Below are 17,439 nucleotides of genomic sequence, written 5' to 3' on the forward strand. Positions count from 1 at the left end.
AGAATCTTTCACGCTTCCCATACACTTTTACGAAGCATCATTTTTTGCATCGTGCATCATGAAACATTAATTTTGCTAACATTGTTTTTTCGTATTATTATATACAATATTTTTCATTTGTAATATGCAGGATGTATCTTAAAAAGCTCCCTAAGCAGCGTTATTCCTGATTAAAAACCGAGTCTTTGATGCAAGAATCTTTCACGCTTCCCATACACTTTTACGAAGCATCATTTTTTGCATCGTGCATCATAAAACATTAATTTTGCTAGCATTGTTTTTTTCGTATTATTATATACAATATTTTTCGTTTGTAATATACAGGGTGTGTCTTAAAAAGCTCCCTAAGCAGCGTTATTCCTGATTAAAAACTGAGTCTTTGATGCAAGAATCTTTCACGCTTCCCATACACTTTTACGAAGCATCATTTTTTGCATCGTGCATCATAAAACATTAATTTTGCTAACATTGTTTTTTCGTATTATTATATACAATATTTTTCATTTGTAATATGCAGGATGTATCTTAAAAAGCTCCCTAAGCAGCGTTATTCCTGATTAAAAACCGAGTCTTTGATGCAAGAATCTTTCACGCTTCCCACACACTTTTACGAAGCATCATTTTTTGCATCGTGCATCATAAAACATTAATTTTGCTAGCATTGTTTTTTCGTATTATTATATACAATATTTTTCATTTGTAATATACAGGATGTGTCTTAAAAAGCTCCCTAAGCAGCGTTATTCCTGATTAAAAATCGAGTCGAAAAGTCCTGAACCATTTTTTTTTCCAAGATTCATTAAATAATTAATCAGATTTAAGTATTAAAAAGATTTCTGAAAAGATGAATTGTTTAAGAATTAATGTAAAACAGTTTATTTTTTTTGCTTATCCAAATCTTCATATGTTGATAACGAGGAAGTTTGTCTTTTTATTGCCGCGACTTTACTCATTAATTACTGCTTTATTAAGCATTATGGAAAAAAATGATTCAGGACTTTTCGACTCGGTTTTTAATCAGGAATAACGCTGCTTAGGAAGCTTTTTAAGATACACCCTGTATATTTTCTAAATGTATATTTGAAATAAAAAATATATATAATATAAAAATAATTGTAATAAATAAAATAACTATAATAATAATATAAACATACTAAAAATATATATAATTTTCGCATCATACTCATATGAAAAATATTGCAAACAAACAGAATAAAATTTTTTTTCTGTAAGGGGCAAATTGTCCTTATTAGAAAAAAATAAAATTTAAATAAAGTACTAAATTTCTTATATAAAGAGATTAAATGATTCTGTACAATTTATTATAATTTAAAAATATACATATTTCTATGATTAGATACGTTTAAAACCTATATAATTCCTTCTTTCAATAGTTTGAATATAAATAATGCATATAAATAATTGAATATAGCATTATTTAATATCAGTTAAAATTCTTTTTTACTGATAAAAATTCTTTCTAAGCAATTACAGTTCGATTTAACATACAATTTGCTCGCATTATATTTAGTAATATCATCCATATGTGGATAATTGACTTCTCTCCTTCTTTCTTAAAAACCCTAATAATTATTATAAGAATAGTATTTGTAGTCCACCTTGCTCCATGTTCACGAAAACACCACCCTAATTACCACGTCAACACACGCTACTACCATTTCTATGCGGATTACATTCGGACGATTTCCAAAGGTGTCGTGTAACGCGAAGGAAACACGTTCGACGAAATTCGACACGTGTACGACGAATGCATGCGTTTTTACACAAGTTCGTTTGACACACCTCGAATTTTAGAACGGTGCAGAAGAGCACGGTGGTTTGTTGCAGAGAGCATCTGTCCATGCCATATGCAGGCTCGTATTGCCGTGTCGGCGTTTTATCGAAGACTATGATTATTTTCTGTCCGTATGATTAAGGGACGTGCATACGATACCGTGTATACTGCTACCGTAATTTGCACATCGACTGTCGAACAAGTTGTCGTACAAGAACTAACAAGAAGTGTATAAGGATGTTTAGTTTGAATTTTTTAAAATAAAAATAACAAGATTTTTCTATTTTAAAGGATTAAAAATAAGTCGTGTTTTATATAAATTAATTTTTTGTAAATTATTGTCTGAAATTTATGATTATTAAATGGTTGAAATTAAATGATAATATTAATCCAGTATTAAATTAAATTATATTTTTCAACAGACTTTTTACTTATATTGCGCTGAGGTATTTAATATTAAAAGTCACAAAGACAAAACATTGTTCTATCGAGATTGATGAAATAATAAATTATAACATAAACGGATAAATTTTAACACTTAAAAAATGAGTTCAATATTATCACTGGATTGTATAAAAATAGATCCGAAAATACTTTATTCATCCGCGATCAAAAGTATGTTATTGATTATCTCAAGCTCCTTGTTTCTAAACCGACGGGTATTCTTCTAAGAAAAATAGATATCTTTGATTTTAATAAAATTTCACAATGCTGTACTTTCGATTTTCCGCAATATTGAATAAAGTGTGAAAATACAATTTTTGGGATACTTTTTGCATTATTTTCTGTATAAGGAAATAATTAATGCAACATTGACAAGTTTTGACTCTAAAAAAATACATTAATTGTGAAGTAATATCGAGAAATTTACTTAATATATGTATATTTTAAACAGATTGAAATAAATCATGAATTCTTGATAGCCATTATTCATCTATATCATAGTTTTTGTAATGGATAAGATCAATAATTAATAATTAATGGATAAGATTAATAAGCAAATGACATAAATGAAAATTACTACTCGTAGATTACAAAAAGAAAGATTTTAAAAATCTATAATCATTAATAATGAAATAGCAATTGTGATAAAAAGAAATAATAATAATTTTAAAAAACGTGAACAAAAAATAATGACAAAAAAATTAGGTCATAAACAATACAATTATCCATATTACGCATATATATATATTATCAAGACATAGATAACTTACATGAATTTACATCTTAGAATAGAATAGAATTTCAATATTTAATCGTAAATTAATTTATTACGTGCATAATGAATCAGTTATTTAATTGCGACTGAACTAAAACCTCAAAGTATCGTCTTGAATAATTTATGATACATTAAAGCTAAATTTAAAATGAATTTAGCATTTAAAGATATTTTTTATTGATAAAATATGGCATATATCATTTTAGATTAATGGAAATGAATTTTTTTTTAATACAAAGGAGCTATAACTTTGACATAATGAAGAAATTCACGTAATAAAGAAAATATATAAATTACTTTTGATTATTTAAATACAACATATTTACACAATTATTATTTATTATCCGTTAATATTATATATGATGAAGCTTTCAGTCAAATTATTTACAAATTAATGAATAGCTTAAGAGAGTCGGAGAGAATTTTATCTCGTGCAATTATTGCAATTATAGAAAACATTAAATATATTATATCAAATATATTTTTACATTTAAATTAAATGATAATTAATTAAATGATAATTAATTAAATGATTTAATATCTTAAATATATTATTTAATCTAATCGACGATTATCTTAATATTTCGATAAGCGTCTTTCAGAGCTCGTCGAGCTCTCAAAGATTAAAGAAACGGAGTGAAGTCGTTGAAACCGATGGATTCGTGCAGATAAACGCAACACTTTTGATAGGCGAAAATAAATAGCACGCGGGATTTATCACGGGAAATCCAGCAGGTTTAATGACGGGGAATGTGACGGATCCACACGGTTACTCAAGCCCGTCATAAGACGTGACTTTCGGATCCGCTCGGAGGCAAGACACACTCCGAGGGAGGAGGGGGATTATTCATGGGACACGAAAGTCTTAAGCCCCAGCCAGTTCTCCGGAAACTACATACCCGGTGTCTTTGCATAGTTCGCCATAGTTAGGAAACTTGAGCGTTTTGGATATTAAACGCATCCCGTCCCGCGTCTGCGCGTCTCCCCGCGGGTTGCTCCAAGTGTCCCCGTCGTTAATGCTGATAACTAGATCGGCATGAGGAACCGCGCGACAATTTGGCGGGCGAAATTTCCGTCCCGTATAATAATCGTCGTCGTATCCCAGCTATAATATATCACCGCACCGTAGTTAGATCACTACTCGGCCCGACCTGCGCTGTATAATAGCGCACCATTAGGATCATTGATTAGATCTCGACATACGATTATCCGATTAATGAGCGATCCGTAATTACAGGTAAATAGCAATGTAACCACTGCGAAGCGAATCCATCGCTTCACAATTAGCGCAATTACTGGCCTTTATCTCCTTTTTTTTCTACCCGCCTGAAGCTTAGTTTTATATCTCTTTCAATAAACGTGTTAATTATGACAAAATAATTAATGTTTTGTGAATATGAATATGTTTACTCTTATTAAATAATAATATACAAGCTAATGAAAATGCAGTAATATCAATTTTAAAAATTTACAAACTTATTTATCAGCGATAATGACTTGCAATTATCACGGTTATTTCATCATATAATAAAATAGCGATAAAGCAATTAGCTTTTAGTATTAATATTGAAGTTTTAATTGATCTGTTTTATGGCTGATATTATTCTGTTATAAAAGAAATGTTTTTGCAAAATTTGACAATTTCACAAAATTCCATAATATCCGCGAAATAAACTGGCTCCCTCTTCCTTTTTCCCCTCTTGCGATCCTTCGTTTTCTCGCTGCATCCCGTTAAGTAATTTACTTATTAAATTTTAGGCTGACCTTTGGCATTCCCTCGGGGAGGATGCCATGGACGTTTGCTTTGAGGCAAATATGCTAAGCAGTGCGATGCCTAAGATGATGCTAAAGGTATCCCCAAAGGGTGAACAAACCCGCATCTTGCATTATTAGTAAATCGCGTTTTACATATAACATCATCTATATCTTACTAAAAAAAATAGCAATATTAATACATCCAATTTATAGTTAAAATTTTTTATTAAGTATGTCGTTAATTATATTATTATATAAATATTATTATATATCTCTTATTAGAGGGATATAAAAATTTTCATAAAAAATACTGATAAAATACTTGATACAATAAATATATCAAATTGTTTAATGCTTTCCCTCTCTCTGTCCCTCCTCGACGCTTATCATATTCTGAAAGAACAAGCGTGCTCCTAAAAGAGATCACAATGCCAATAATCAACCAAGAATCGACCGATTCCAATAGCTTTATCCTTGAAAACGTGAAGGCGATGCTCCATCGTATACTCCCCTTGCATTTCATTGTGCGTGACGGCACCTCGGCCCCTTAGCATCCTTATGCTCGAGAGAGTAGCATTTGTGACAGAGCCTTTCGACTAAAAGGGGTTTGGATCGAGAAATCGACCATTGTTGCGCCTTCGCTGCTAGAAAGAGTGGAAAGCTTGTTGTTTAATCATCTGCGCGAACACGGGGTTGGAACATATACGTTCTGAACATTAAGAATTGATGTGAATCGAGTGAATTTCATCTCCAAAACAACTGCAAGCATTGCAGATGTGCAAGATATTTTAAAATATTTATATTATAATTCTCGCTATTTAAAAATTTATAATTATAATTCTCGGATATTTAAAAATTCTCGCAGCTTTAAATTATAAGATTTTGGTTTTCTCTGCTTCTTTAACTTGATATCTAAAATCTAAGTCAAACTATATTAAGGATGTTTTGTATGTACAGCAAAACGTAGCTGAAAATCAATATTGACGAATATCCACTTTTGATGTATTTTGAGTAAGAAATTGTGTGGAATATTTATTGCGTTTTTACTGAAATATTCCGAATTTTGTTAATCGAAATAATTCACTTTTGGCAGAGAATTTCGTCTTGTGACAGATACATGGCTAACTTTATTGAATTATATTTAATATCTTTTTAACCAGTTAGTACTTGTATAATATATTATTTGATTGAAATATTTTCTCTGTATCTAAACTTTTGCAAATTTTAAACAAATTCTGAATATTATTTCTATGTGTTTTTGTCATTTGAATCGACGTGGTTATACGTTTCCTATAAGAACACATGTTAATTCGGTGCAAATGAAAATCCTTATAATTTGTGAACACTTTAATGAATCGATTTAAAAATTGTACTGAAGATTCTAAACATATGTAAGGACATTCTGTACAATTTTCATTAAATTCTCAATATTTTGAAAATAGGTACAAAACATCCTTAAAGCTGATGACTTGTTGAGAAAATATATTCGTTATTTTAACGTTTCGTGTAATAACATACTTCCATATATAGTTTTACGTCTTTCCACTACTACTCAAAGCAGGCATGTATGAATATTCCCGCGATTCCAAACATTCGCGACGCGTTCCTCGGGGTACGTGTTCGCGATGTAAATAATATACTTACTTATAACTGTACATACTCGATATTGCAACGCGAAGGAATTACATAATAGGAGATAAATCGCCCCACAAGAATGCAGGCGAACATATCAGAGATGTCGATGTCTGTCTCGTGTAGGGCTCGCGAGATCAGATCATGCCATCATTCATCAGTATCGACATTACCGTGGCAGTTATACGTGATTTTATTTTAGCGGAGCGTTTAACGAGAGAAAGGCGATCACATTTCATCTCATTAAGTCGGCATGGCGCGGTTACATCAACGTATAACTATCGCGGACTCGTCAATAAGCTTCAGAAAGCAATTCCGAGTCCACGTTAATTAACCGTACTACATTGTAACTTTTTTCGTTTCCGTGAAAGTCGTAAGTTCCCGGATGAAGTCGACGATTATTACGCGACACGCAAGACCTATAATTTTCGATTTCCTAATCACAGGACTCTCGGATTCGGACAGTCATGACCTTAATGCTCTCCCGCATCTGCCAAACAATTTCCCGCTGCGGATGCAAAACAGCGTCGCTATCGATCATATCGGGCTCATTAGACATATTTGCTAATCCGCACACGCAATACGTTTCTCGTACATGAGAATGATGAATCGGTCGAACAGCCTCGATCTCACGGGAACGACAAATTTAAAATCTAAACGTACGGATATCTCTCTTCTCGAACGGTCGAAATTGACATTTGACCGGCCAGTGTTTAAAACGCCGGCGCACGATCGCGTGATATCCCGCAATTTTCGCCAAATTAATCGAACGGAATCGAGAATCACACGCATGCAACACGTTTTGAGTATCATCGCCTTCGGTCAAACGGACACGTGATTTGCTAAATTGATCTCGCAAGGAAGGAGTTTTGTAGAATTGTTGTTTAAGCTATTTGAAAAATTATTGTGAGCTAATAAAATTATTAATAGCAATTTCATTAAATTTCTTTTTTTTTTTAAAACAAAATATAAGATTTTTATGCATGCTGAAAAACTTTAAATTAGTTTAATAAAATCAATATTTATTATCGTTTATTATTATTATTATCAGAATAAAATGAGGCGGGAGATGCTGATCACATCCCTTCGATTGAGGACATTCGGTTGCATTCCAGAGTTTTTTCCCCTTTTTTACTATATATTATGTATTGCATGTTGATTTAAATCATGAGAAACAATCAAAGAAATCAGAGAAACTCGCTCGCAGTAATTTTCCTCGCGATGTGATGCTTGCATAGGAAAGATATATAATTATGACAAGGATTCTTAATATAACCATGATATGAACGGTTCATAATTTGGAAACATTGCCATTTTTTCCTTCTCTAGTCGTGATTAAAAGTATAAGCATATATCCGTTTTATTTAGTTTTCTAAAAAATATATTCCCTCGGTCCTATCCGCTTATATTTTCTCGTATCGTGCTAGATACATGCATGCATTTATTATATATGTGTCAAAATGAATTTCTACCGCAATCATACCATTAAATAAATACTAAATAAACGTTTATTATTTTCTAACAAATAATTACAAAAGTCAAAGATACTGGATGTGCTTATACTTTGATAAAGAATTTCTAAAATCTGAATGCTCTGGAATTTATAGACAATCATTTAACAGCAAACATTCAGTGATAAACATTGAAAAAATTGTTTAAAAATTGAAAAAATTGTTCATTCTATCTGATCGAATTTTTGCTTAAGATCAAGATTATTATCTTGAAGCCAAGTCGAAATAGAATTCGCGGCTTCTGGAATATCCTCATAAATCGACAAGTATCTATAAGTGATTTTAAACGACCGATATTCATCGTAGAAAAAATTACACGAGTATAATTACGATCGGTGAGATTTATTAAAGCCTAGCAGCTTGTTCGTCTTTATCGATGACATAAGAGAACTTTTATAGCAAAAAGATTCCTTACGCGCGCATTCGTGACTTCAACTCCATCTTCTCTGTCTTCTATCAAAACCCTATTATACGTTGATTGATACAAGCCGTCGCGTGAAGTAAATTGAGATTACTTGCGGGACGAAAAGCTACAAATCAGCTCTGATGAAGAATTTGCGATGAAATAGAGAAGAGGGAAATAAAATCTTTCGAATCAATGTTTATCGAATTTGTAGTGATTTATCAATTGATGGGAAAGAGAGAGAGAAAGATACCTTTGATCATTTTATCTTTCTTCAAGAATTTTGTTTAAACACGAATCTCTGCTCTCGTTATCTTTTTTAAATTAATAATATGATTTCTTCGCAAGCACTAAGATAAATAAAATCTTTAATTTATTGATATTTATTCATATTAATGACTTAAAAACTTGTCTAATATCTCTTCTGAAACTGACATTTTCTACAATATAATTTTCATAGTATTTATATATGTAATAAATTATTCTACATTGAAATAGAAAATTTACAATTAGAATTTCTAAACTCGATCGTTTAGATAAAAAATTATATGCAATCGATCAGTGCAATTATTATGTTCACTTATAAATCTGTAATCTAATATTAAAGACTATTATTTTTTTAAACTCGTCACTACATTTTTTTGCAGCAATGGCCATTATTATAATTTTTTTATAATTTTATATTCTGAAGAAACACTGAAAATGAGAGATGAGATATTCAAAAATATGAATGCTCGCAATTTGTGTCATATCGACAAAAATTAAATGATAAATGAAACATTATGCGGCTTTTTATTATCGCCGGATATTACGCAGGCATCGCATATAATTGCACGCATCACATTCAATAATAAATATGAATAAGAATGTAAATATATTCAATGGACATGTAATTTATACGCCGCGTCCGAGAACTAATTGCGGGTGATGTTTCGCTAATGACAGCGCGCGGTTATGGCTCACTGTTTTCCTCTCTCATTATCATCCTAAATACAGTACAAAATCATCACGCGGGATAGCGAAGATTCCTAACCGTCATGGATCCGTTATAGCGGTGATCGAGGTAATTTTTCTCCAGTAGACGTTCCAAGCAACCTTTTACTTCGTTACCGACCTTCGGCCTTTACCTATTTACTACCTATCGTCGCGCCGTATAGTTCTCTGCGATACTAAATTAACGCTTGCCAGATATCGAATTTGGGTCTCGTCCACGTGGATGTTCACGTTAGCTTCATCTGTCAAACTTTAGCTTCGCTCTTAATCTTCGTTATTTCCATATATTCATGATTGCTTTAGCTTTTCAGCTTTATCCTTAGCTCTAATAAGGGTTGAATATTCTGTATACATGTTTTGAGGCAAGTTTCTCCAAAAGCCGACTGTTTCTTCCTTATGTAAGACCGCTATCATTTAATTAATTCGATATAAAAAAATTAATTCCATATAAAAAAATCTCTGAAAATAAAGAAATCCAAAAAATTAGATGAATTATATATTCCCTTTCTTCATATCTTCAGTTGCAGTTAAAAAAGTAGATACTTCCTATCGTTTTTAAAATACACAGAAAAAAGGACATTCTTGTTTTGAAAATATATTTAGTTTTAATGGAAATTTTGAAATGAGATTATATTGCGTTAATTAAAAAAAATATAATTGCTTGAATAATTGCTTATTTGAATAAAGCCATTTTATATAGTTCAATCAAGAAAAATATATTCTTATGATTTGAGATTTAATTTTCTTGAATGGAAAGGAAACAATGTTAGATAGAAAATAACATTTTCAATCAAAGATTATAATTTTCAAATCAAAGATTATAATTTTCTTAAAGTAGAATTAAATAATTATATATTCTTGAGTTGACAATTACAATATTAAAATAAAACTATAATATTGTTGAAATTTAAAATTATTAAATTCTTCTAAGGAGATTATAAATTGTTGCGTATATACGAAACAATGAACGCATTAGTTTAAGTATATAAGTTTTGATTTGATATTTCTTTTTCTGTGTACACTGAGGGAAACATTTTTTTAAATCAAATAAATTTGTTTTCTTGAAACTTTTGCTTTAAACGGAAGGAATTGTTATTTTATTTAAGCAAAAGCATTTAATTTTAATTAAATATGCATGTTACATTAAGTACATTATTTTCATTTATATATTTTTTATATTTAAATACTATTTTCGTAAAATATATACTATAATTTATTAAATTAAATATATGATCTGTTTAAATTAAAAAATTTAAAATTTTTGGGAATAAAAAATGCATTTTAATAAATATTTTGTAAAATTAAAATATAAAAATATTTAATTAAAAATTATATTTTTTTAAGCATATATATTTTTTTAAACATATGTAAATAAATACTTGACTTAAGCAAACAGACGTTTTGAATACAAGTAAATACGTGATTAGTACCCACCACCGAATAAATAGCTTTCTTGAGTTAACTAAAATTTTTTTATTTCAATATCATTTTTTCCTCAGTGTACACATGCATTTTTCGCGATTTCAAAATGTCAAAACTGCGCTACGACTAAAGTATCACGCTGATTGGAACATTGTTTCTGATTTCAGAACATGCACGCTTCGTCGTTCCCTTATGACGGCGGACGTAGTAGCGGCGGAGCCGGTAGTGGCGGAGGTGGCGGCGGCGGTGGCGGAGGTGGTGGCGGAGGCGGCGGCGGTGGAGGAAGGGGTGTCGAGTACGGCGCCGTACGTCGTCCTGACGCCCTGCTACCGCCTCCGGGCCTCGACCAAACCGACCTCGTTCTGCACAGCAGCCTCGTTGACGACCCCCAGGTGAGCGACGATGTACGTAATCGCAACATATTTTCTCTATTATCATATTCCTCGATGTCGTCCCTCTCGACTCCGAAGAATAGTCGCGAGACTCTTGAATGCGGAAGCATTACAATTATCGGAGAACTGTTTCAAGATTGTGTACATCTAGATGCACGCAGGGATGCTTTTGATCCGGTGACAAATATGATGCTTGAGATGTCATTTTAGTTTCTGAATAAGCTTTAGAATATTAGTATAATAATAAAAAATATAGTAGATAATTCTCTCATTTTTATTTCAATTTTACATGGAATTTATTCCATCAGGATCTAAGTTTAATATTCAGAAAATAAGAAAAGAGGCAGAAAAAAAGTTATAGTGTTTAGAAGTTTAAAATTATCTTCTATATAATTAATTTCTATTATTAATCTCTCACAGAATGAATTCTTTTGAATTAATGTTTTTATAAAATGTACAGAGATTATATTAACAACTAAGTTAAAAGTTGTAGCATCCATTAAATAGAATGTCATGTGCTTGCGGGATGGAATGTTGCGAAAATATGCCTTGCTTTGCTGTGGTTAAAATGTTTTTCTTTGTCTTACGAAAATATCATGCAGTCGATTCGTTATATGTGAAAAGTATGTGTTTTATGAAAGGAGTATTATAATAAAGGAGACATCTATATTAGTGCTATATTAGCACAATATTGTAAAAGTGCTTGCATTTGTTCTTTAATTTTTCTAAAATATGCATATACATATAAAATATATTAAATATAAAAATATATTAAATATAAAATTAAATATATAAAAATTAAATATAAATATATTAAATATAAAATTAAAAATTTTATATACGTATATATTTTTTTAAATATTAAATATTAAGGCAAAGATTACTGGAAAATATCTTGCGATTGGTACGACATTAGATTATTCAATAATGAATATTGTAGTATTATGATATAAAAGATATCTAAAGGATTCGAACAAATTAAATTATAACGATAAAATAATATATTATACAAAGTTTTTTGAAAAAGTTGATGTATTATTTTATGACTACCAAAATATTTAATATAAAAATTAGAAAGTAATTAAATTTTTTATTTTTTAGAACACAAACGTGGACGATGGAGGATTCATGAACGACCTACCATTACTAAAAAGTGAGTAAAAATATTATATATAAACCTATATCTCTCTCTTATATAGATCTCGACAAAAATAAAGAAAAGTAAATACTATCATAAAATAGTATAATCAATGATCGTTATAGTCTCTTCTGTCATCTATCGATTTAAAAAAAATAAAAAAACTAATATTAATTTTTATATTAATTTTTATATATCGAACGTTCTCTTTAGTAAAGATATTAAATTCGAATTGTGACCTATAATTCATGCGTAACACAAAGTTAATTTCAATTTTCCGTTTCTCGATCGCAAGATCGTTCGATTCGGAATTTATTCCTCGAGTAAATTTACAAGAATGTAAAACGCAACGCGCGTCACCGATAATATACGCAACAACTCGAAATAGCAAACATAATCTCGATATAAAACGATCACTGCACAACCGGAAATATAAAGTAAGCGACTTGTCACCCTTAATTAGAATTTATCTCTCCGTTGTGTCAAGGGCACCAGATTTTTAGCCATTTGTGAAAATAAGTTTAAGGACGCATCGGTGCATTCTTATGCGAGCAGTCGTTCCTCTTGCAATACCGATCTGCGATAGAGATCGCAAAAAGCTGCACAAGTGGATTTTCTGTCGAAGAGCATCGCGTGAATCGCAGTACAATAAATTATTTACACACAAGTCTGGTCAAGTTTAATTCAGCTTCTCTCCTGTGAAATTTCTATGTGATAGAATTATACTTTGTGTATAAAAAAATTCTTGGAAAAAGGAAGATATTAATAATCGAGATTTAAACAAATCTAAATATTAAGACTCGTTATTAAATTTTATGGTGAAATAATTTTTTATTCTCTTATATTAAAAAAAAACGCAATTTTCTTAATTTCTTTGATCTACATTCAAGAACGAGAAGAGAAGGCAAAAATATTAAATTAATATTTAAATAAGTGGTTCGAGTTTAAGTAGAATTTTTGATAGATGATTAAGATTAGCGCGTAAAATTCTGCACGATTGCGTAATTTTGAGCGAGTTAGGTCCGGTCCGCTGAACAGGAGGATGTGTTACGAATCACGATAGAGGCAGATTATAAGGAAACTTGTACCACGTCCAATTTCGCGAGCGATACACCTCTCGTCAATCCAAGATCGAATCGCGGCCAGTGTCTCTTGCGAAAGTATCACGCTCAACTAGACCGATCGTATCCGATCGCTGATCCGAAAAGACCAGTGGAGAAGTCTCGGTTTGTCATTACATCTATAGTCGAGATATGTAACTTTCGATTTGTGAATTAATTACGAAATCATACCGCGTTACCGCTACCCAAATATGGTAGGAGTAATTTTCGTTATTTTAGCTGACAGAGGATATCAAACTTACGCACTTTCTCTCGATTGCGTGCTTTATGGCGTGATTTGATTTAATTTTGAATATTAAAGCTTCAATTTTTCAATAATTAAATTTAATCGTCATCAATCGTTACAGAAAGCATCAGCTGTGGAGTCCTATTTCAACAAAGAAGAATAATTGCTTTACATTGATCAATGTAAGGAAAATTTATAAGAAAATTTAGCGCGATCATTGCATTAATATCAAATTTAGCAGAGAGAGAATCTGATTATACATCGATATAGCGATTTAGTAGCGACGTCATTTGGGAAACGTGGATTTTCGGAGGTCTCGCACGGCCCACAAACGTATTATGGGGACCCTCGTGTTTCACGATGTAATTCTTTTCGCCTCTTCGGATCGTCGCACAATGGCCGAGAGCCTGCCAGGTCGCATGGAATCGCAGAGAGGACGTAACGTAACATGCGTAGAGGAGGTGTGAAGGAAAAAGAGAAAAAAAAAATACAGTGCGTGCCCGCGGGCGGATCGGATTTCGCTCATTGTCATTGTAATTTCTTGGCGGGGAGTAGTTTTCGGGGCGTTTCTCACCGCAGGGGTATTACCCTACAGATGGCTGTTTGTTCGAATGTCACCGAGGGTTATTATATGCCTCGTTACTCGTCCTGTCGACAGCTTATTTGGCCTTAGTTTTCTATTCTCTCGCTTCTTTCTCCTCTCGCTCTCTCGGCTTCGCGCCTTCCTCTTTGTCTCCCCGTCTCGTGCTCTTTTTTATTTTACGAAACTGGCATGAAATATGCGCAACATCACTTTCAATACGCGTACGATATTATTTAGACATTTCTGCTCATTAAATACCTCGTTCGAGTGACATTTTGATTTAATCCCGATTTATGCAAGTGGAGAGAAATGAGAAATTATAGTTTATGATGTTGGTCCTTGCGTTGATTCTCTCGATTGAGATATCTTCGAGAGTTGGATTTGTCTAAAAAAAATGATCCGTGCGATAATTTTTTTAATAGACGAAAAGAGATATAAAACTCACTACACTTGCTTCTGTCACATATCGGTGACAGTAACTATGGCGATATATATCGTATAGCTAAACGCGTTCTGCTTCTCGGAAGCCGGTTATACAATTATCGCGGCTTACCTTGGCTCTGTCACTCGACGACGATCGCGATCCAGTTTAAGTTTACGATGTATCGAGGACGAACGGATTCTTTCTACTAGCGAGATACGCACTACGAAATTTTGATTGCTGACTACTTTTAAATTAGCAGTCAAAAGATCTTTAATCGCCCGCGCGAAGCAAAATTGACAAATCTTGATAAAAGAAACTGTACATTCTTTTTCCATCTTAATCAAGTAATATCTGTCAATATACGCTATATTGTAATTTTTCAGCAGTGGTATTAGAACAATTGTATTTAATATATATTTATAATATTAAATACAATAGTAAACAGTACACATTATAACATTACAACAGTATTTTATTATATATGATACATTATTATAATAATAAATATTTCAGATCTTTTTAATTATATTTTTATTTTTGATTCAATAACTTTGAATTTTCTAAAAATACGTATAGATATTTCTTCATTAATAATTCGTCATCTTTTTTTATTCTGATGTAACCAAAAGAATAAATTTTGTTAGAAATTCGCAATGATTTTTTTCGAAAAATGTAATGTTTTCTAATTATTGTATCCTAATTATTTAAAGAACTTTATGAAAAATATACTATATATAATGTGTGCATATATAATAATATTTGCAACTTGTAATATTAAACAACCTATCGAAAAAGTATAATATATAGAACAAACATGTAGAAAAATCAATTCGAAAATTGATATTCGTTTTCAAGAAAAAAATTGTACACATGGCATTTACAGCTCTAAAGAAAAAGTCAAGACTAATAATTTTAAGCCGTTTTAAAGAAACATTTATATTTCAATTATTTGTATTTTAAATGTTTGCAATGTATGAATACATATTTAAACAAAGATACGAATCTGTACTTTGCTAATCTATTAAATATCTTTAAAGTAAAGTAGTAGTATCCTTAAAGTAAAACATATTTCATAGCGCAAACGTATGTACAGATTAATCTACCATTTCTCTAGCATAAAATCGTAATCATAAATATTAGAAGTAATTAATCATTCAAAGTAGGTCAATCAACGACATACTCGTGCGGTTTTAATCATTCTTTTTCAATTATATGTTCTCTCAATATCTACTTTACTCTTTCTCGAGCCGGTGAATGCATTAGTCACCGATTCTTCATTCCCATTACTAAACTCACTCATTCTATCTACGATGGAAGATTCTATGAAAGATTAACATTGATAACAATCAGATAACAGTCTTCGTTTCCTTTTTATTTACTAGAGAAATTTTTCTATTAAATATAAACTCATGAAATGGGGTTCAGTTCAAATCTCTTCAATCAACAACCGTCAGGAGAAAATGCGCTGATTGATTCCAGGCTTCGATTATCGAAAGAGGTTTTCGAGGTGTACTTCTTGTATTGTTCGCGAACGGGACCATCCTGCGCAACGAATGGAGGGCGGCCACCATCTTTGTATAAGGCAGCTAAACTCCTAAAATCAACCCCTAATGAAATTAACGATCACCACGCTCGTAGTTGCCCCGGGGGCCCAGGTGGATCCCCCGGAAGCTCTCTCCGGCAAAGAGTCCCTTTAGGGTCGAAAAGTCACACCCCAGTTACACACCAGCTAACCAATCAAGGTCGAGAAGTAAGCGAAGTCGTTGCTACGCGTCGATTGGTTAAGTTTCCGGCCCGGTTGATTGCCCAGGAAATTGTGCGTGTCCAGGACGCACGTGTAAGCCCCGGCTTCGCGCTCAAGGCTATTCGCAGATGGAGATATTTTGTATAGTGGCAGTCACGTATAGCGTGGCAGTAATTGTTTCGTATGTTGACGCGCGTGCCGTCTTCGAGCTTTGTTCAATAAAGTTCTTCGAACTTTCGCTTTATCGTGCGAAACGTTAAACGATGCGAGAAAATGTGTGTGTCGAGTAATCAGAAGAATTCCCCTAAAAACAGATTTAATTTTTGCTGCAACATAAATTTCGTACGCGCATTATGTATTATAAAAAAATACAATATAAGTACGTGACCTGTAATTTTGTAATTTTTCAAATATATCTTGTCAATTAATAGTTTCCGGATTAAAAAATTAATTACAGAAATATAGATTGCAAAAAATTGTCTAAAAAAATAAGATATATTTGTTAATTGCTTTTCTGATTTTAAATTTTTATCACATCGCTTAAAATTTTTATTCGTTAATCATTTTACTAATTAATTTTTCTAAGAAAATATTGAATATAAGAATTATGAAATAATTAATTGAGAATTAGGAAATTATTCATTTTTATGAGATTTTATATGCTATCAGCCATCTCTTTCTCTCTGTCTGATTCCTAATGTTATTATAGTTGAATTGAGAAATATTTTTAAATTAATTTAGCATCCGTTATCTTTAAATATTTTCTGCAGCTTATTTAAAAAATCAAAATAGAACATTAAATCGTGCATTATTATATATTGGTTAAGAATTATTCAAGAAAATTCTTATAGAAATAATGAAAGATTGCTGGGTTAGCTTTGACGCGGATGTGATCTTCAATAAGACTAGATCTGCAAGATCGATAATTATATCAATTTGCAAAATCGATATGAGTACATGCAAAAATCGTCTGTTGATACTACATTAGGGATTAACCATCTGATCCCTAATGTAAATGTTATTATAATTGAATTGAGAAATATTTTTAAATTAATTTAGCATCCGTTATCTTTATATATTT

General features: G+C 31.5%; 1 protein-coding gene across 5 annotated transcripts in view; it reads left to right on the plus strand.

The window, feature by feature from the left end:
- The window catches only part of LOC105259503 (transcription factor AP-2-epsilon), a 137,246-nt gene that overhangs the window by 92,195 nt on the left and 27,612 nt on the right, over nucleotides 1-17,439 (plus strand). For all 5 annotated transcript variants that reach the window (XM_025409374.1, XM_025409373.1, XM_025409375.1 and 2 more), the window contains 3 exons: nucleotides 4,773-4,865; nucleotides 10,898-11,134; nucleotides 12,224-12,275. In XM_025409374.1, the coding sequence (XP_025265159.1) occupies nucleotides 4,773-4,865; nucleotides 10,898-11,134; nucleotides 12,224-12,275 (382 nt within the window). The remainder of the gene's footprint in view (nucleotides 1-4,772; nucleotides 4,866-10,897; nucleotides 11,135-12,223; nucleotides 12,276-17,439) is intronic.

The sequence above is a fragment of the Camponotus floridanus genome, unplaced genomic scaffold (assembly GCF_003227725.1).
Source record: "Camponotus floridanus strain SB8 unplaced genomic scaffold, Cflo_v7.5 scaffold26, whole genome shotgun sequence".
NCBI classification, from domain to species: domain Eukaryota; kingdom Metazoa; phylum Arthropoda; class Insecta; order Hymenoptera; family Formicidae; genus Camponotus; species Camponotus floridanus.